General features: G+C 43.6%; 1 protein-coding gene across 6 annotated transcripts in view; it reads left to right on the top strand.

Moving 5' to 3' along the window:
• MICU1 (mitochondrial calcium uptake 1) overlaps positions 1 to 21,503 on the top strand; it is a 90,994-nt gene that overhangs the window by 25,572 nt on the left and 43,919 nt on the right. For 5 of the 6 annotated variants that reach the window (XM_042862795.1, XM_042862794.1, XM_042862797.1 and 2 more), the window contains 3 exons: positions 1,273 to 1,444; positions 7,013 to 7,175; positions 15,471 to 15,514. In XM_042862795.1, coding sequence (XP_042718729.1) covers positions 1,273 to 1,444; positions 7,013 to 7,175; positions 15,471 to 15,514 — 379 coding nt within the window. The remainder of the gene's footprint in view (positions 1 to 1,272; positions 1,445 to 7,012; positions 7,176 to 15,470; positions 15,515 to 21,503) is intronic. The other variant, XM_042862798.1, reaches the window with a different exon arrangement.

The following is a 21,503-nucleotide window of genomic DNA, read 5'->3' as shown; positions in this document are numbered from 1 at the left end:
TATGAACAAAAATTAGCTTGCTTTCATAGTGATCCTCTCTGTTCTGAAGCACGCTCTATGGGAGCTTGTTCTATAAAGTTGTTTGTTTTCCATGGGTAAGTTTTTCCCATGGCAGAAGTTTGGGAGTTGTTTGGCCCTTAGAAATTAATGTTATACTATAACTTAGTGAATTATTGAATGTTAGTAAGGAGAGAGTTGTTTACCTTCGTAATGTCTAAATTAATTGAAGGAGAACCTGCTTTGTTTCTTCTTGGAATGTGACCTGCTGAGGTTGTTGCAAAGCTCTGTGTTGCTGGAGAGGTGTATATGCTTCTATCTATTTTGCATACGGTGTCTATTTGTTGGGAAGCTGGTAGGATGAAACAAGCAGAGCCTTTTGCTTGAAGCTTGGGATTCCAAAATCCTGTTTAGCTTTTGTTTTCCTCAAAAGGCAGCTTTTTTTTTTTTTTTTTTTTTTTAACAAGTTATAAAGAATCATGTTTGTGGTTGCAGGGAGCACAAAGCACCAGTCTTCCTTTGCTGGCTGCTGTCTAATGAGCAGCACCCAGCTGTGTGTGAGCCCTGTATGTGTGATTAGTCCAAAGTAAATCCCCAGGAACACAGAAGTAATGGTACCTTAGCTGGAGTTGCAGGCAGGCTGGGATGGCTGCCCTAGCTGTTAGAGCCCTCAGAAAGGGTAAGTTTAACCAAACTGTTAGCTACAAAGTTTGTGATAAGTTAACGTGTGTAGTGATTGTAACCCTATTGATGGTTGATGTGGTCCGAGCTCTGGTTATTAACTGCCTTACAGATAAGGTGTAGGAAAGATGTGGCCTTGTCTGGTCTGTGGGTGGATTGTATTTCTGTTTAACCACGCTGTTAGCTGGTTGTTCTGCATGTTGCTTGGACAGTGAGACTTTGAGTAGTGCCTTGGCTACAAACAGGGCTGCTGATGATCTTGTCTGACATTAGAGAGGGTCCTTTCTTTGTCCTGTCCATAGAGAGCCTCTAGTGTGAAGATAAGTAACTCCAGTTTTTGTTGTTGCAGATCCCAAAATATTGGGATTTAGAGGAGTTGGTAGAAGAGAGAAATAAAAAAGCCTGTTGACTGTTGGAGATTTAAAAAAAAAAAAAAAAGCATCAGCTGTGCTGAAATGGAGATCCTGTTCTTTCTGAATCCTTCTGTTTTTTTGGGAAAGTGGTGGAATTTAGGGCTAGAGGAATGGCGGTGTGCTCTTCCCAGTTGTCCTCTCATTAACTTTCTGAACTGCGTTTTCTTTTTGCTCGCTGCAGGGCCTATGCAGAAGACTCTGTGAACCGGGGCTCAAGGGCAGAGCCAGGTGGGAAGGTGAAGCACCAGGAGGAGGGGGAGAGCGATGAGGGCGGGAAGGCCGTGGCATCGGGCAGTGAGCAGTCTCAGCCAGAAGGGAAGAAGAAGAAGTGTTCTGGCTTCAGGGATCGTAAGGTGAGAAACTTGGTTATGTTAATATGTTATATTAAACCTGCAGCAATTGCATGGCAGTGGAAAAATGGGGTGAACTTGCAGAACACTTTATTCATCTTTAATATAGCACTGACTGACATTCAGGCTTTTGGGCTGTGCTTGTCTTTGTTTTCTAAAATGGCCGTTCTATTTTGGGAACCTCCTTTCTTCACATGATACCTTTGAGTTTCTTGAAATTTAAACCTGCCTTTTTGGGAAGTACAGCTTACAGAGCCTCTGAATCTCAGCACCCCTTTGCTTCCCTCCTGTTGGATGTCTGAGGGATGGCTCTCTGCTTCATAGCTGCTGGGGTGGTGAATGCAGAATAGGGAACCAGTGAATGGCTTTAAACCTGCAAGCATCCCGTTTGTCTGCTGTGCCTATTTAATTTTCGTATGAGATGTGCTCTTAAGAGGAGAAAAGTTTGAGTAATGAGTTGTATCGTCAGCTTGTGACCTGCTTTTGCTGGTGGGTAATCCCAAGAGCTTTGGGCTGTTCAGAAGTGTCTGCCTGGTTTGGTGCTATCTGTAAGCATGCTGTTATTACAGGATGTACAATTTGGCCTGATGGAATGTCCTGTAACTGAGAGTTGGCAGGCTGCAGTATTTTATTTTTTAAGCCTGTCTGGATGTCAGTTTTATTGGGCTATGTTTGATGATTTAATATCTCTGCAGTGCCAAAGAGGACAATGGGAGTATATGCTTTTCACAATTCCTTCTCTGTATAATTTGTTTCTGGTGATTATTTTAAGTCCTTACTCTGGAGGCTGCATCACATTGTGTTAAATTGTGGATAGTCATAGCTTAACAGCTTTTCATAAAAAAGAACAAACAAGCAAAAACCAGAAAAAGCAGACGACAACCAAAAAAAGCGCTGTAACTTTTGTTTGAGGCTGCTGAATCTTATTCTCTTCTTGATTAGATTACACAAGTTTTGGTTGCCATGTGATGTTTGGTGCTGTGAACTTTCCCTGTTGTGACATTCTGGTCTGAATTTATGTTGCAAGGTACTGCATGGAGCTTTTCAGAATTGTCCAGGGAATATGAATTCCCAGCTCCTCTTATTATTTTTCTTGTCAATTCATGGTCAGGTAGCTTGACAGCCTCAGCAGAGGCTTCACTTGTGCCAGTACCACTCAAGAAAAGTAGATTATTTCTTCACTGTGGGCAGATGGAGGCAGGTTGCAAAGAGCAGAAATTTGATTCACCTTCACACATGCTTTTATTTTTTCAGAAAGAACACGTCTTAATATATTGAGTGTAGTGATTGATCCCTCTTATATGGTTTGTTGCTTTGGCTGAAGAAGCTGGGGAACATTCTCTTGCAAGCTAGGACTTTCAGTGAGTTGTTAGGAGACAGTGCCTGTGCTGAGCAGCTCCTTCCTTCCCATAATAGGCAGGAGGAATGTGGCTGTGCTTCCAAGTAAGACAGGAGCCAGGCATGGAGGGTTCCAAAGGGGTATGTTGGGAACAGCGTGCAGCCTGCTTGACTTGGGAGCAGCAGCTTCAGTGGGAAGAGTACAGATTAAAACAGATCTCACAATCTTTCAACTGCAGGCCCTTTTCTCTCCAGCCTGAAAACCAGGTGTACCTTTTCTGAACCAAGTGCTGGTCTTGCTTCTGCTTCATTAAATGCAGGATGGGAACAGTGGCCTCCCAGGCGCTGCGCTCTGTGGCTGAGCAGACCCAGTGGGGGTGGGTGCTTGGTGCTGGAGCAGTGAGTCAGTCTGTCTGGGTGTTCTGATGGCAGAGGAAGGTGTGCCCAGCTCCTGACTCACACAGGGCTGTTCCCAGGGCATCCTGCTCCCCATCAGTTGGGTGTAGCGCCCAGGAAACGCCTGGCTCTTCTGTATGTTCAGTAAAACAAAAAGCAAAAGTGCAATAAAAAATTTCCCAGCTTTTCATGTAATTAATTGAAAATAGCGTGGGAGTTTAACTTGAGAAAAATGCTTTCAATTAAGCTTAATTTTCAATGCTTGTTTCTTATCCCAGTGTTGTTTCTAATGAAGCAGATCAGCGGTGAAATAATAGATGAGAAGTGACACTGCTATTTTGGACAGAGATTCAGTGAGGAGGAAACTGCAGTACAAATCTTTGGGTGTAGGGCTGGTGTGACTCGTCCAGAGCATGTGCCATTGTGGTGTGTGCTGTGTGGGGCAGAAAAGGAAAAGGTGGTTTAAGGGCTTTCATCATTCAGAGGTTAACAAGCAGGTTGTACATCACACAAGCAGGTTGATTTATTATTTGTTAGAGATCTTCCATGCTTTATGGAGATTTGTGTACAGCAGTTGCTGGGTCCAGCAGGTATGCTGCCTCGGGAGCAGTAATTCTGCAGAGACTTGGTGTGTGTTACAGCAGGAAACTCCATGAAAACAAACAATAATTAATCTACCTTGTTAGTGTGCCTGGGGTGTGCAATGAAGCTGGACTGCCAGAGATCCTTTTCTCTGTAGTCAGGGAGGCCTCAGTGATGCTCTGGAAGTGAATAGAGATGTTAATTTACAGCTTTATTTTTGTGTCTGTGTGGGATTTTTTTTTCCTTTTAACCCAAGGCTTAGCATAAATGTGACAGTCTCAACAGCAGCTTCAGTTTTGTAAAGCAATAGGGATTACTAGCTCATCTGTCTTCTCTGTGCTCTTTAAAGAAATGCCAAAGAGGGACTTTTCCTTTCTAGCTGCATACTGTCTGGGGGCCCCTTGCTGCAGGAGACTGAAGTTCTGTGGGGACAAGTCTACCATTTTTGGCTGGTCTCCACTGCATCCAGGGCTAGTACAGTGGGTTGCCCAGAGAGGTGGTAGTGCTCCATTCCTCTAGAAACCCAAGGTGAGGCTGGACAGAGCCTGCTGGAACTCTAGGTGTCTCTGTTCATTGCAGGGGGGTTGGACTAAATGGCTGTTAAAGGTCCCTTGCAACTCGAACAGTTCTGTGGTTCTATGGAACAGGGGAAGGAAGCTTATATGGATGTGTACTTTGCCAGGAGTGTACCTGGAATATTTTGGCAATAGAGCTGTGGGAAGAGGCTTGAATAGGATAGTTTTGTCAAGATTGTTTAGAATTAGTGTAAAAACCTCACAAACAGGGTGTGTGCATACATAAATGTTCTTTCTCTCCTTTGGGAAGGAAAAACACACCTAATATGTCGTAGGCAGGGCATCCTTGTTAATGCTTGCTTTCTGCTTTCCAGAATCTTGAATAAGGGAGCTGTTCCCCTTTGCCAGATCACAGCCACTCCTTTCTGGAGCTGCCTTTGTGATCAGCCCAGCCCTGTGGTCAGAGGTTGTACAGCATACTGGTTAGCTTTTGCCAGTTAGTGAGATCATGTGTCTGCAGTGAGGTGATGGGGAGTTCAGTGTAGGCAGCAGGGTTGGTGTATTGCTGCGTTTGCTCATTTCTCTGGGAAGTGTAAGGAAGAAGTGATTGCAGTTGTGATGAGAACAGCCTGTTGGATGCTAAACAAATGTGTTAGAAGGACACTTTTTGATCCAGATTGAGTTATTCAAAGTCATTCTTTGTATGTTTTCAGGAAGACATGCCATTAGAAAACCCTTACATTTGCTTCTTTGCTGTCTGATACTCCTCTGGCTGAATCCAAAACAAGATGGTCAGCTCTCCACCTGCTGCATTCTTGTGTTCAGGGATGTTCAGCAGCTCATTTGAAGGAGTGGAATCTTCTCTGCTCTCAAGCTGTGTGTTCATAACTGTATCCTCATGAGTGCCTGGGAGTCAGTTGGGGAAGCTTTGCCTTCTGCAGTATGTGTCGGTGGAATGGGAGGGCTGCTGTAGTAAAGGGGCACTCTGCTTCTCTTGCCAGAGGTGATCGTGATGGTCTTAAGGATGCAGTGTGGAACCTCAGTGGTGTGTTGGAAAGTTGCTGTGCCTGAAACAAATGCAGAATGTAAGCTGCCTCGCTGCAGTAAAGCAGAGGCCTTGAAGATTTCCCCGAGGCAGGGGTAGGAGAATTGGCAGTGACTCTCCTCCTTTAAGGAGGCAACTGTCAGGCTTTGTACCTTCAATTGGGGAAGAGCAGTGGCAAGACCTGTGCTCTAAAACCAAGAGTAGTTGGCAGCCACAGACCTGCTGAGAAGCATTGTAGGAAGATCTCAGAACAGGTATAGAGGCAATAGGGAAGTTGGACTCCATCCAGTATTGCTGTCTTTGAGGACTTTGTGTTAAGTCTGTAGGGTGCAAAGGCAAGGGAGAGGTGAGAGAGAGGTTCTGTGAACTGCCTGTGATGGCTGCAGGGAAGGAAACTAGTTGTAGGGATGTTTTTGTGTTCCTGGTGGCTGTGGCCATCTAGCTGTCCTGGTGCTAGGAAGAGTGGAAGGAGGGCTTAAGATAATGTCACAGCCACATCAGGTATCACCACTGGTGCCAGGTGGGCCTTGCTGTCAGCACAGCATACCCTTGGTGCAGGGTGCTGGAGGGCTGAGCTACAACATGTGCTGGGGAAAGGCTCTGTGCTCCCTGGGCAGGGGATTATGAGCCCTTTGACAGATTATAGAGGCTGCTTTCTTTCTGATAAACACCAGGGTGGAAATGTTGTTAAGGTTAAAGGACAAAGCTGAAAGAGGACCAAAGTAGTAAATGATCTACAGATGACTTGGCAGTACCCTTGATCTTGCCTGGTGTCTTCCAGCAGATTGTTGGTTTTATTCTGTGGCTCTTGACCAGAAGTACTGAAGGCTTCAAGTACATAACAGACTAAACATGGTTTATAATAATGCAGAAATGAAAAGCCAAACTAACAAAGAAAGCCGTCTGCTCTAACATGGAACAGAGTGTGGGTCTTCGTGCCTTTTTTTCTCAGAGGGAGTGATTTTGTTTATAAAAGCTTTCTGTTTTCTTTAATTGTAGCTGTACACTTGGGGGAAAATAGTTCTAGATACAAAATCACTACTGGCAACAAAAAACAAACAAATGAGCAAGTGGGCTGATTGAGGAACATTTCAAATGTGGGTTTTAGGCAAGGTGGTAGGAAAGAAGGAAAAAAAGGTTAGTGATTTAGCTAACAGCTGTGGCTCCAAGGGATTTTTTCCAGTTCGCAGTGTGGAAGTGGAATTCTCTCCCATCTCAATGGGAGATCCTTTCTCCATCTCAATGCTTTTTTTCCATCAGTTCATACACCAGTCAGGAGTCACACCCTTCAGCACTGAGTTTGGTTGAAAATGCTGAGATGCTTTAGGTTAACAAACTTGCTATTGGTGCTTTGTTACGTTTAGGATGAATACTGAGGTGTCTTCAGGATTATTTTCACCTTGTACTTCATAACGGAGGGGAAGCAAAGTTTTCCTCTAGTTAATTGTCATAGTGTTTGTTCTTAGTCCTGTGACATCAAGCTGATAACCTGCAGTTTTTCTGGTGGCCCAGAAGCTGAGCATAGGAGGGATATTTTGGACCCTTTCAGCATTATTTTTTTTTTTTTCAGATGTGTTGCTGCTGCACCCAAGTTTGTTGCAGTGTAGCAAAACCTTCAACAGTCTAATGATAGCTCCTAGTTTTGGTGTCTCAAGTGAAACTGTGCATCTAATGCTGGTTAAACTTATTTCCCAGGTGATGGAATATGAGAACCGGATCAGAGCCTACTCCACACCAGACAAAATCTTCCGATACTTTGCCACTTTGAAAGTGATCAATGAACACGGTGAATCTGAGGTTTTTATGACACCGCAGGATTTCGTGAGATCGATAACACCTAATGAGAAACAACCAGAAAGTAAGTGGTGGGTGTGTGTGTGTGTGTGTGTGTGTGTGTGTAGTACAGCAACAGGGAGTAAGCTGCAGCCTCTTACCTGATCTTTAAATTCCCTGTCAAACTGTTCTGATGTTGCCTATCATGTCTTGTTATATTGCCATGCATCGCACAAAATGAGGAGGTTGCTCTCTAACTAGTGCCTGATGTACTGCCCTGGTAAAGAAGTTCTTTTTGACCCACACTTTATGGTAATGCAATGGAGTGCAAGTGGATAACAGAGGAGTGGTGAGCAGAGGAGTATGGCAGAGGGCTACCAGCTCCGCTGTGCACAAGCTGTGCTCATTGCTCCAGTCAGAGCCTGCTGTGCGTCTGTGTAAGCTTGTAAGCAAGGTTTCCTTGCAGTATTCCCAAATAATGGTAATAATTGAGATTTGTAAGTGTTGATCCCAGTACACATCTTGGGAGTTTTAAACCCAGTGTTTCTAGGGGCAGAAAGCAGCTCCTGAAGCTAGCTGTCCCTACTCTATTCCCAAAAACAAGATTATCCTGATCTCTTTCTTGTTGCTTCAAGTACTACTGCAGTATATCAGATCTCTTTATTACTAGCCCTTGAAGAGATAGCTTCCTTTTTTTTTAATAGTGAAAGAATTTTTTCACTTGAAACACTAACAGATCAGTACCTAAACATGTAGGAGGAGGTGCTTTGGTAAGGAGAATCTTATGCATAAAGGGGTACAGGCAGCCTTGTGTGCCTGACTGGGCTGTGGTGCTGCTGGCTGGGGTGGGGCTCCTCTCTGCCTGCTCCAGGCTCCGTGTTGTTTGCTGTGAAGCACATCAGTTGTGGCACCTGTAGAGATTTGGGAGGCAACAGGGTGAAGAGCAGTGTTTTGTTTTTTTCTTAGTGTGAAAATCTCTTCTGTGCATTTAGTAAGAGGCTGAGTTTTATGGGGTTTGGGGAGATTTTCTCTTCTGTTTTGCAGGAGACTTATATTTTGGCTGAGTTGTAGGAAAGAAAGTTGCTTACTCTCCCACAGTGCACCTCAAAGGAGGAAACTCCTTTTCCAACTGCAGGCATTAATGGAGAGCCTCAATCCCCAAATGTTAACTTTTTCAGAGTGGGGTTTATATACCAACTATAAAAATGTTTTTGTAACTTATGTGACAGCTGCTAAATAAATCCTGTACACTTGTGCTTAGATTAATGTCTTCAGTAACTTCTGAAAATGGCTGTAGTTCTTTAAATGAGTAACATGGTTTCACTGGTGCTGGAGTAATTTGGGCAATAAACAGAATATAATGCTCATGGTTACTGAATTTGTTACTATTTTGTACATCTGAAGCTCCTTGAATTAGTGCTCTGAAAAGCAGTAGCACCTGGTTGAAAGTGAGTCTTCCCATCTAAATTATTTTTTCTCAGACAGATTAAAAATAGAAGCCATCCAATGCTTAGTTTTAAGACATCTCGTTCTCCTCTACTTCCATGCAATGCAAGTTGTTGGTGTATTTTAAAGTGTACGCAGAAAATGTGAAGAAGTGCTCAGCAACATCTGCTTTGGAGACAAACCAAGGTGAACAATTTGTCAGTCTTACGAGCAGCTAACCTTATGCTGTAACTATCATTCTGGCTAGGTGAGCTGCTCAAATGGCCCTTTGAAGCTCATCACAGCCTTTTAGGAGTCTGCAAGTGCTGCCGGTCAGTGCCACAAAGAAGTCTATAAAGGAGAAAAAATTACATTCATGAGTCATACAGGTACTCTTGGAAAGTGGAATGAGAGAAATTGGGCCTTGGCTGCCCATCAGCGGGTAAAGCAGGGGGGTAGGCAGCCTTTAATCTTGTTGGCTTGAAGATCTGTCTTGAGGACTATTACTGTTGTGCATTTGCTTACAGACTAAGCTACTGCTAGGTTGCTTGTTCTTTATGAGTGCTGATCGTGGTAAATGATTTTTAAATACATAATGAACTCTAGAAAAATAAAACGTTTAGTGCCACTGTAAAGTCAAACCAGCCATAACCTTGTTCTCAAGTGTTTTACAAGCCGGTTGTAAAAGATGAGAGATCTGATTTTTAAAACCAGAAATTTCATTAAGACATACTGCTACCTGCTGGCTGATTTGTTTTTGCACTGAACATTTCTTTTGTGCTTTTGACTCATAAGGTAATCTAGATTATAGGTGATTAAGGAAGTGCTGAGGCTGCTCTCTCCCTTAGTCATGACTTAGGTGTGCCCTCCGCTTGGGTGGGAGCATCCTGCCTTCATCCCTGGGTTCTCCTTGGGAATCTTCCTCATGCAGTCACATGGCTGGCTGTAATCATATGGGCTGTAATCATGGGCTAATGCTTGAACCGAATTATGGGCTTCTCTGCAGTCCTACTGACCCTGAGGTATTCTGCAAGTGGTATTCTTGGGTTTGTGCTGCAAAGCCATAACCTTCTCGTCCCATGCAGTAACACAATCCCGTGCCTTCACACCTTGGCTGTGTGCCTGGGGGTGGTGATGCTCATTGTAGGACTGCCTAGGCTGGGTTGTGGAAATCCCACTGCCTTCATTTGCTTCTTTGTCTTTGTTATAAGGATTAGAAGAAGGAAAAAACCTGTGTGTCTTATGGCAGCACACTAGAGAGAGACAGAGATTGTACCCAAACCAATTCTGTTCTTCCATCCATATTAACATCCTTAGTTAATGCAGACTCCTGCTTGCGTAATAGATGTCTTTCAAGATCCACCATACACTGCAGCAGCTCAAAAACCTGAAATCCCTGTAATGTTTTTCTCTTTTTGTCTGCAATAAACCAGGAATGTGCTGCCAAAAGCAGCAGCTGTGCTCCTGTAATGTTTGCAGGCAGGAGGATGGTGTTGGAGAAGAGGAGCTGTGAAGAACAGAGTGAGCTGCTGTATTCTGTCCTGAGCTCTTCCAGGTTGTTGGCTGAGGCCGTGTTGTTCTAAGGCAGAACTGCAGCATTGGTGTACAGGCTTCTGCAGAGTGGAATTTGTGAAAAATATAAAGACTTATGTAACAAAGTACATAAAAAGAGGAAAAATCAGCTTAATGCAACAGACCTTTAGATACAGTATCACTTTTTGATGTATGTAGAGTCACTAAATGAAATACTTGGTGCCGGACTTAGGAGGTTCACCATTCTTTCTCTGGTGTGTAGCAGAGCTCCTCATGCTTTGCAGTGCTTTGGTGTGTGAATGTTTGAAGGGTGATGGAGCTCTTGTGGCCTCACTGGAAGAAATCCTCTGAAACTTTGCATGGAGCAAGGGGGAAGTTGTTGTTCAGACTGTATAGGTCGATTTCAGGTTTAAAAATGATTTGTCGTACTTGGCAAACGTGAGCAGCTGAACATGAGATAGATTCTGAGTTGCTACAATACTGAGTGTGGTTATTAGTTCTTTTGGGTTGGATTTCAAATGTCACAGCTCATGACCGCTTGCTTTGTAGAACATGAGATTTGTACAAGTTTTCTCTCAGTCTTATAGTGAGAAGAAGGATTCCCTAGGCTTGTATAGATACCTAAAGGTATGCAACAAGGATGTCTAAGACCCAAGAGGAAACAAGAGATGCCAGGTTTAGTTTAAGACCATTTCCCCTTGCGTTATGTTATGAGTGCATACATCAGAGCATGTGAACAAAACAGTTCCTAACTGTAGTGTATACCCAAGGTTGGTGTCCTCTGACAAACCTTAGGCATCTTAAATTCAGCAAAAAAAAAAAAAAAAAAAACAAAAAAAAAAAAAACAACCAAAGCTGGGTTTTGGCTTTGGATGGGAAAACTCGGTCCAGTATTTTATCCTTTCCTAATGTAGCATGTTGTGTGCTTCATTCTTCTTAACTGGCCCTTTTGCTCATCTGCTTGCAAGGAAGAGTTTGTGTCGTGATAACCAGTGGGAAAGGAAAAGCCATTGAATGACTGTTACACAAACAGTGGAAAATCTGATGAGGGTTTAAGGACCAGAGAGCTGAAAGCTTGCTCCATCACAGTGGAAAGCTGTTGACATCACAGAAAATCCATTCTTCTGGAAGCTTGTTTGTTAAATACCTTTCAAAACTGCGATCTATGATCTGCTGCCCATGGCTTTCTTTCCAGGATAACGTGAAGAGCTTAGAAACTGTTCAAATACTTATCAGCATGGTAATGGCTAGCTTTGAGTGAACCTGTGGTGTGTACGTGTTCATTAATCAATAGAAATAGAAAAGTATTTGACTTCATATTTTTTACTAGAGTGGAACAAGAGTAGCAGCGGGTTGTTCTGTGGGTTGTTTCTCTTTGTAGCAATATTTTTTTCTCCATGAGACTTCCCTCCCACCTGCAAATGAAAGCAGCAACTACAGTTCTCCTATTGAATGGTCTTCTCCCAGTGTGGCAGGCAGAGAGTATAAGTCATTTTGATTTACTTTGAAACGTTTTTCTTTTTAGTGCTGGAAATCTACTGTCAAGCAAATAAGAGTGGAGCAGCACGTGTTTGAAATTAGTGGTGGGGTGGTATCAATCTAATTTGAAGTAGCAGTTAGGGTGATGCTGCTTCATTAGCTTCCCCTGTGGCAGCACTGCTGCTTCTTTTGGTTCTGTGATTGCATTTCAGATGCCATCAGAATCTGTAGGAGTGGTGTACAGTGGTACTTGAGGACCATGAATAGACTGGCTGTGGCAGGCAGGTTTTGAAGTCATTGCAGATCATTCCTGCTCCTGAGGGTGAATGGCTGGTGCAGAGCCTGTGGCTGTGTAAGCAAAAAGAGCCTTGAAACCCAGGTATGGCAAAGAGTGAGCTGCTGCACAGTGCTTCACGTAAGTAAAAGATGTGGTTGGGGTGGTTCGTAGCTCTGAGTTTCCTTCAGGAGCCTAAAATAGCTGCAGTGAGATCAAGCCAATGTGAGCTGTGGGTGTTCTTTGGCATGGGATGACTTTGCAGGAGAAGTACAGAAGGCCTGCAAAATGGGTTCATGCTGGGCTGGTCTTCAAGCAACACTGTGGGTTTTTTCATTGTGTTAAGGAGTTGCCTTTTTCATTTTTCTTCTCTGGAGTCCAAGCCCATTACTTTAGCTGAATAACTTGCTGAAGGCTCTTTGTACAAAGAAATTGTTGTGCATCAGGTGCTCCTGGTGGTTTCCTGTGGCTCACGCATTGGTGGTTTTAAGCAGAAATAAGCATTGGAACTGAGCTGCCCTGGTGGCATCTGAGCTGCTGCTTTTCAGCAACTGAGAGGTTTAATGAAGCAACATGGCTCATGGGAACCTCCTGAAACAATTCCTGGTCACTTCCTGGAGGAAATCTTTGATCTGTTTCTGGGAGAATGGCACTCCAGCCTCTGCTTTGTAGAGAGTGGTGGCAAAGGTCATGCTGCTGTTAGGCACTGTGCTCCTGCAGCTCCTTGGCAGCAGCCGAGCCAGGAGTTCCTTGCAGCCCCAGGCTGAGATGGAAGAATTTCACAGCAGTTGTAGCTTAGAACGCTGCCTTTTGGATCACAGAAATGTAACAATTAATGCCCTTACCTTTCCTTGTTCCCATTGGTCTTCCTTCCAGCAACCTTTCCATTTTGCTGGCTCTCACTTTAGCTTTACAGCGTATGTGTACACTGAATTCCTTCTGTGTTAAAGTTTTCTTGGGAAGGGGCTTCTGTTTTTTGCATGTAATGTAAAGAAAGAAGAATATGGACATCAGGCAGAAGTCCACCTTTTGGTTTCCTTATGTCAGCCTGCAAGATTAAGGTGTAGTGGAAAAATAGGCAGCTAAGCCCATTTAAAAAAAAACAACTCGAAGAAGGGAAAAATGTATGAAATAAAGCTGTATGCCTTGAACATACACATGCCTTTTGGGCTTAACTTTTAGAGTGCTTGAATTAGCTTAGTCAGGAGCTTTCCTGGGAATGTTACAGATGAACTTAATGTGTGGTATAGGCAATGCAGCAGAGAAGGGTGGTTGTGTGTGGCTGGGAGGCGAGGTGAGCATAATGAACTGCTGTGAGCCAATGTGCTTGTGCTTTTGTGTGTAAGGCTTTCTTCCAATCCATGCTGACATAGCAACATGAAAAAGGGCAACAAAAGTGGCATGTGAATCTCTCATCATTGAGAGATGCATAAAACAAAGTTATTGGCCTCTTCAGAAGTGAAGTACCCTGACATGATGCAGATAATAAAAGCAGTCACCATTCTGTAGCAGCTGTGATGCTGAAAACAGTTTCTTCAATGAATATGGACGTGCTCAGAGCTCTGCAGCTTGAGGACAGACCTGGCAGCTTGGATGTTGGAATGGAGTTGGAGAAAGCCATAGGTGTGTCTCTTGCAGGGTTAACTTCATGCTACCTGGATGTTCTTGTTTCCCATGCTGTGCAATAACAAGCAGGGAAATGCATGAAAGCAAACATCTGTGCTAGCTGAACCAGTCCTGAGGCCAATCCTTTGCAGTTAGAACTTCCATGCATTGGTTTGTTGCTGACTCTTCCGCTGCTGTCTATTGCTGTCCCTTCTGTGGTGCTCTGTACTTGCCTCCAGTCACAGCCCCTTTGAATTTCCTTTTTTGCACTTCGTGTTACACCTGTGAAGAGCACTGAGTTTATATTATTTGTGTCTTCCTTTAGCATACATACTAGGCATGTCTTTTTAGGTGGTATTTCGCTGTTTTTAGTAACTTCCTATATATGTAAGTACAAACTCCTGTAAATATCAAAGCAGCTGGTCTTTCCTTGATATTTGAACATCTTTTCATTTTGGGTCTCCTTTGAAACCTGTTTGCTTTCCTAGCAGTGACAAGTGCGAGCAGTTTGCCATTAAGGCATACTTTCACCTGCTATTTTTACCCTGTGTCCTCTTATAGCTTTCTTTGAGTACATATTAGGGATGTGTCTTAAGCACTCTTTTCAGGCATGGGAAGATGAGGTGTGGAGGAGAAATGACTTGTTGCAATGCATGGCATACAGCCCTCCTGCTCAGCATCTGGGTGTGCAGGAGGGCTGTGCCCCAGCTATGTGACCTCTCTGGCAAAATGAACGCATGCATTAAACAAAACCTGCCTCTCAGCATGGCTCTATTTATCCTGTCACTTCAGACATAAAGTTCATCAGAAGAAGAGAAGGTTGCATTCTGAAAGTTCTTGAATGTGCAATTTTTTTTCCTCTGGACATGCAAAATGGTGAGAAGGTGCCCTGAGTACTCACACAACACAGAAGGCCCAGAGGCTGCCACCTCTGCCTTTGGCATTGGTGACAGAGGAGTTGTAGCTGATTTGGCTTAGGAAGGTTGAGGAGATTGCCCTGGAGTGATGAATAACTTCATTTTTGGCACTGTAAGCATTATGAGCTTCTTCAGTGGATGGGAGGTGTTTTGCCACCCTCCTTCACAGGCAGGTGATGCAGCAGGCTGCGTGCTGCTCCTCCAAATGAGCTAGAAGAGATTTTATTTTGTTTTCCATCCTTTTTTTTCTAATCTAAATTGAAATGAGCATGTGATAATTATCATAAACAGTCCCAGAAAATGCATGGGATGTAGCTATTTAGAGGGTTTTACTCTTTAGAGAAATGAAAATTAGCCTGCGTGCTCCTGAACTACTGAAAGCATTTGGTTCAAGCTCTGCTTTATCTTCACAGGATGCACCTTTTTGATTTGTATTACAAAGCTCAAATTAACCTCCCTGACTAATTTTTTTGTGATCTTGCTCATATGCACAGGATGCATGGTGGAGGCCTCTGCTCCCCCTTTCTGAAAATGCTGTTTTTCCCACTTGGGGATAGCCAAGTACTTTGTGTTGGTAGGAGTGGGAATTTCCTAGTATACATAAGCTCTTTATGCCTTTCTCCAAAGCACCCTTCTAGTTAAAGCACTTGTGAATGCAGTTACAACTCTTTGCCTTTAAAATCTGGTTACATCTGAACAGTTCTCTACTACAACATAAACAAGGTTTGGATTTGTATGAGTATTTCTCATTTATGGGAACAATCCTTCATTTTGCTATTAGTGTATTGTTCAAAAGATGTTACTAAGGACAAGCTTTGTGAATGTGCATTTACGTGGAGCATTGTGGGCAGGATCTCTGCCAACTGGCACACCAGAAGTCTTCACATTTGGGGTGGGCATTTTGGATCCCATGGGAAGTGCTGGGAGCTGCTATTGCCCCTGCTGGATAGATGTTTCCTTCTCTGTTGCTTTGTTTGTCCTTTGTGATCAAAATACATGTGCATACAGGAAGATAGAAAATATAACTTTTTCACTTTTACATTAGACTGTTTTACTACTTGATCACTACTGTATCTGAAAGCCCAAGAAATGCTTGATTATGTCATCTGAGAACATTTTTTGTAATTACTCTTCTTTTCTTTTTCAGATCTGGGGCTGGATCAGTTTATAGTGAAACGCTATGATGGGAAGGTGAGCACATACACACTTAACAGTCTAACTACTCAGTAAGGCTTTTTAACCTAGACTCCTGTACTTAGTAACTGTGCCTAGGTGTAAGTGCAAGTACTGTCATCTTAGCTTTTATAGTGTTGTAGTGTTTTTGATATTCACTTTCTTATTCAGTTACTGCATTTCAAAGGGAGCTTGATGTCCTGTTTACAGTCAAAATATTGCTGCCTCTTAAGTACTGGTATGCCAGAAAATTGTATGTTGTAATCACTTTTCCTTGCTGCTTTGTTATGAGTGAGCCCTATGAGCTGTGCCTTCTCAGGGAAATCTCACCTGACCTTTCCCTTCTAGCTTGTCTCCAGGTTCCTGGGGACACCTGATCCTTTCTGCATCCCAAGCACCTTCCCCTGTCCCTCCCACCCCCCCCACATGAGATACCTCTGCTTCATTCCCCTTCTGACCCCTAGGTCCTTTCCACAGTGGCACACAGCTGTTCTGGATGTTTGTGCTGACATGAAACATGTTGGTAAATCACTGAGCATACTCTGTAGTTTTGTCTGCCTGTGTAATGGAGCATGTGGCATCCTACCTGTTATTATGCAAATTGAAGACCCGATTAAACCCCACTGTGGAGGTAACTCTGTCCCCAGGACTACCAGCCCACACTAACCCAATGCAGGTTAGTTTTCTGTTACCTCACTGTGGGCGCATACTGTTACCCTGGCTGCTAGCAACATTTTCATTCCATCTGCATTATCTGAAAATAAAGCTTCTGTTTTTCCAAAGGGCAGTAAGCATCTCTGATCCCCCTCCTTGCTGAAGTGATGTACCTGATGTGTTAGGCTTTTCTAGGAAGCCTTGACAGAGAAACTTGCATTTAAAGACTTACATAAACACCATGTGGGCTGAATGCATGCAGTTCCCCGCCTTGTATTGTGTTTGGTAGGGAAAGGTAAATAAAGGTGATCAAATACCTGGGGTCCCTGTCATCTGAGCTGTGCAATGTTCTGCTTTCCCAGGCAGCAAGGCGGGAGCTGACTTGAAAACAGACAATTGCACAGTAGTGTTTTGGCAGCTGTTTTGATGCATAAAAGTGAAGTGTGTTGTGAACACTTGTTTTCTTCCCCTCCACACAACTATGATGTCTGCTTTTTGTGATCTAAAAAAAAGTACACATTCTCTGTGAAATACCAAATGTTTCTTTCCCTGGTTTGTAGCAGTCTGTTTTACATCATACTGCTTTCATTGCTTTGTCTTGTCAAGCTCTCACATTCATCTCTTTAGGTTTTACATAAACAAGGTTTGCAGGGAAGGAATGTTGAAACCCACACAATCTGTGCTGGTGGTTCTGTTCTTGAGCACTGTACAACCATTTCCAATCAATTAGGTAGAAGATGCAAAGGGATGCAGTTTTCTTAACTCAGCTTCTTGTTCTTTTGAGACTCGACACTGAGGGCTCAACTGAGAACATGTTTGCGTGTGATGTACCAAACATCACCTCCTCTGACCCCTAGAGCAGAGAAACAGTTTTAAGCAGCTTACAGGGGTCAGTGCTGCACTTGGATGTCTGTATGCTCTGATTTGGATGATCTGAAGGTGAGGCAGCAGGTTTAGGGTGTTATAATGGTCTTCATTGTTACCTTATCCCGGGATCTGTTTTCCCACAGTCTAATAATGCTCTAGAAGCAGTTTGCTGTGTTGAAAATGAAGACAGACTCTTGTTTGTTTAGCTGTTTGCTTAAAGGTGCCTTGGGGCTGACTAAAGCTGGCTCTGGTTGTTAGGGTGGTGGTTATGTCCAGGTGAGGCAATCATTTGAAGAGAGCATGAAGTAGGTTGGTGTTGGCTCTCCCTCAGTAAAGAAGAGCTGACAGCAGATTGATCTGTCTTGATAGCACTCTTATTTCTCATCTTATTGCCTGCTGTGGGCTTCAGTTTAAAACAAATGCTCGTTACCCTGCCAGGCAGCACTCAAGGTGCTGCAGGACTGACCCTCATTCAGGTTTAAGTTGCAGAGCAGGACCTGACGGATTGAATCCTCTTGCACCTCTTCCTTCTTGCCTGTGTCCAGCTCCTGCTTTCTCTTGGGAATCGGAGCCTCCTCTGCCTTTGCTCAGCTGTGGCTCTGCCTGTGAAGATGCAGTTCTGATCCTTTGGTTTCATGACATTGGAGGAGAGAATGAATTCTTGCAGCAAGCTGAGAGCCCGTTGTTCCCTTAAGCATCCCTACAGATGTCGCATGGAGGTAATGGGACTTTTGGTGCAGGTACATGCTCCAAGTCAGCCTTCTGCACTGGAAATTCCATTTTTTTTTTTTTTGAAGACAAGTATGTAATTATTCAGACAAGAGCAAGCTGTGCTCCAAAAAATTCTTGGGAATATGCAAGCTAGATAGTGGCTGAAGAGCAGAGAAGAGAAATAATTTTGGTTCCCAGCAGAAGTTTCTACCCAGGATTACAAGTAAATACTCATTTAGAAAGGGATTCAGTAGAAAAAAAAAAATAAAATAAAATAGAAACAGCTGTGCAGCCAGTTGGGTTTTCATTATATATTAGAGGACCAAGTTTAAAGTGTGGGTGTGAATTTTGAGCTTAAATGGTCGAGATTGAAATGCTGCGCCATTAATATGCAGATATGAGCTGTTCTTATCAGAGAAAGCATTATATTTACTTAAAATTGCAATCAGAGTAGCTGAATGATGTGCAGTGATTGGGACTAGTAGTGCCAAATATTTTTGGAGTGATGTGCCTCTATGTGGGGTTTCTGACGCATCTTGCTTCATGTGATTGAATGCCACAGTGAGAACACATACCTCTTTTTTTCCTCCTGCTCTTCCTTAGTGATAATTTAAAGTGGCTGGAGAGGAAAGTAAATGTAATGCCTTATTAATGGAACAGCACTCTTGTCGTTTGATTCTAAGTACTTTTCCCTCACTCATTTTGAGACAAAAACCCCATAGGCACTCATACAGTGAAAATCTTTGATCGGATCTGTTTGCCAATATATAACCCCCATCCTCTTCTTTGCCGTGCTGAACGTGCAGGGAGGCAGCTCTGTCCCTGGCTCTGTTTTTGTCTGTGCTCCTTTCTCCCCCAACAGACTTCTAGAAACAGGGGGAAAGAGGTCTCAATTCCTCTTCATTCAGTGGGGGACAAATGAGTTAGTCAACATCTCCAAGCATTCGTTGTATTGAGCCTGATTGCCAGTGAAGCATCTTCCCCCAGCAGGCATGTAGGCTGATGTGAGACCAGATAGGTTCCAGCATGTAGCTCTAAATACTGTGAAGTTAAGGTGCTCGGGCCTTAAGTGTTTCTTCCTCTTGCATTTTACAATATCATTAAAAGGTTTGGGTTGGAAGAGACATCTAAGATCTAGTTCCAAACCCCCTGCCATAGGGAAGGACACTTCTACTAGACCAGGTTGATCACACAGCCCTATCCAGTATGGCCATGAGTGCTTGCAGGGAGGTGGCCCCCACAGCTTTTCTGGGTAACCCATTCCAGTGTCTCATCACCCTCAAAGTAAAGAATTTATTCCTAATACCTAGCCTAAAAGTATCCTCTTCCAGTTGAAATCCATTTTCCCTCATCCTCTCTCTACCTGCCCTAGTAAAGTGTCCCGCCAGCTTTCCTGTCAGCCTGCTCCAGGTACTGGAAGGCCACTATAAGGTCCCTTCCTCTGGAGCCTTCTCTTTTCGAGGTTGATTAGCCTCAGCTCTCTCAGCTTGTCCTTGTTGGGGAGGCTCTCCAGCCCTCTGATTATCTTCATGGCCTTTCTGTGTACCTGTTCCTACTTCATGTCCTTCTTGTGTTAGGGCCTCCAGAACTGGGTGCCGTACTCCAGGTGGGGTCTCATGAGAGCAGAGTAGAAGGGTGCCCATCAGCAAAGCACTCTGCTCATTGGTGCTGAAGGAAAAATATCATTTGCCCCTCCTTGTGTTTCACCATCTTTGAAGGTATATCTCTTGTTAGGAGTGCAGTCTTCCTGAACTTCGGAACGCTGTTCTTCAGCTGCATTCTGCTCATCAGTGCTTCTTAAGGAACACTTTAGAGAGTGGTGTGGAAACTTCCTTCCTGCATCAGACTTTCAAATTAATTTCTTGTACTTTCATCACTCACTGCTTTCATCCTTGCTTAGCAAGTTGATGGTGATAAATAAGCTCTCACATTACTAAGCAGAACTGTGTGCACAGGGTTTGCTGGTGTTGAGTGTGTAGTACAGATGTAATTAAAAAAATTTCCATTTCTATGCATTGTTTAATTGCTGTTCCTTTGGTCATGCATCAGTGATTAGCAAACTTAATGTCCTAGAGGTGATTCTGGTAGTGGTGCTCCTCTGAAGCAGGCTGCATATCTACCTTGTTCTGAATCCATACCCTGCCACCTGTGCAGACAGATGAGCCACTACTCAGCATGATCCCCATCTTGCTGAGCCTCAGCAGGGATCTTTCAGCAGAACAGCCTGGTATAAACACAAAAATGAAGGCAGAAAATGGATGTGGTGAGCACATAATGTAGAAGAAACCTAGCTAGCTTGTTTGGTGCTGAATAAACTTGACTTTCCCTTTTTGCACTCCAGGAGGAATGTCTTGCTGCTGCTTAGTACAAACTAAAGCCCACAACCTACTAACAGCGGCTTACCCTCATGCTACCATTGATGAAACAAGCAATTAGAGAGGCTTTCACTGCCCTCTAATTAAACTTGCAAATGAAGTCCTTCCTGCTAGCGTTTATGTTTGCATCTCTAGATGTTTTGGGATGCCTGAGAGAAATGCAGAGTGGTAATGAAATGAAGGTGAAGGTGAATACTTCTGATGGTTTCTGTACCCTTTCCTGGGAGAGATTTTCCGGGTAGCAGTAAGTCAGTCTCTACCAGAAATAGTAGGGCTGCTTGTAGCCTGCAGACATTCATTTCAGTCCTTATCACTTCCCAAAAGGAAAGGGGGGGTGTTCTGATGTGTGTCTAGATGTTCTAACTGCTGTTATATTACAAGTGTGTATTCTGTTATCCTGGCAATTTGTTTGAAACTACATGTACTTTTGTGTTGGTTTCTCTGATATTCTTCATTTTGATTGAAGTGTAAGGACAGAAGAATTAGGTAAGGACCACTATGTCACCTGGAACTTATTCCTGCTGTGAAGAGCCTTTGTGTGCCACAAATCATTCAGTCATCCAGGTAGCAGGCTTGTGTGAGGGACCAGACCGAGGATTGGCCTAGTCTTGTCACTGGTGTGTGTGTCCATGAAAGAAGAGCTGCCCTGGAATTAAGCCTTGTAGAGCTGCTGGGAGGCAGTACAGGAGGAAGATGTCATGCCAGGTGATGGAAAGGGCATCCTTTGGAGCCTGAAAATGTGCTCAGGAAGGCTCTCCATGGAAAGGATTGGAGGAGGGTGAACTGTCCTTAGTATAGATTTTTCTGGAGAATCAAAGGACCTTTCTGCTAATTTTGGAGATAAAGAAAATGGGCTTTTATACATTAGCTTGAATTTCTGGGTTCCTCTGGTTTGTGTATGAGCACAAGATTTGCACCAGAATGGTGTAAGCTGCTGTAAGCTTCAAGTCCTCCTTTGCTTCAGGTGCCATTCCTTAGGTGGAATGAAACAGTTGAGTCCTGTGAGCTCAGCTGTATGAGATCCTGTTGATGTGCTTGGTAAGAGCGTTTGAGATGCTTGCGTAAGCTAGTAACAGCTAAAGCTGTTTATGGCTTGGAGATACCTTGAGGTGCTCATCTAGCTTGTTCTGTAATCCCTGTGAAACAAGTGTGTCTAATTTCAGATTTCCTGCTTTTAAATTCATTCCACTTCTGATCCTGCTTAGTGTTGCTCGTGTTTACATTACAAGCAGGAGGCACCTTATGTAAGTAATAACCTCACTCTTCGTTATGCAAGTTCCTCTGCTGTTCCCCAAAGTGTTCCAACCAGCGGGCAGGGAGAGTTCTTTGCCACGGCTTGGGGAAAGCAAACAGGGATGCTGCTTATTGCAGGTAACCAGCAAACCTGTAAACTGAGCTGA

This window comes from Lagopus leucura, unplaced genomic scaffold, assembly GCF_019238085.1.
Source record: "Lagopus leucura isolate 7727_CA_CO unplaced genomic scaffold, USGS_WTPT01 Super-Scaffold_739, whole genome shotgun sequence".
NCBI classification, from domain to species: domain Eukaryota; kingdom Metazoa; phylum Chordata; class Aves; order Galliformes; family Phasianidae; genus Lagopus; species Lagopus leucura.
The sequence above is the reverse complement of the archived record's forward strand: the minus strand, read 5'-3'. Positions and strand labels throughout refer to the sequence as shown.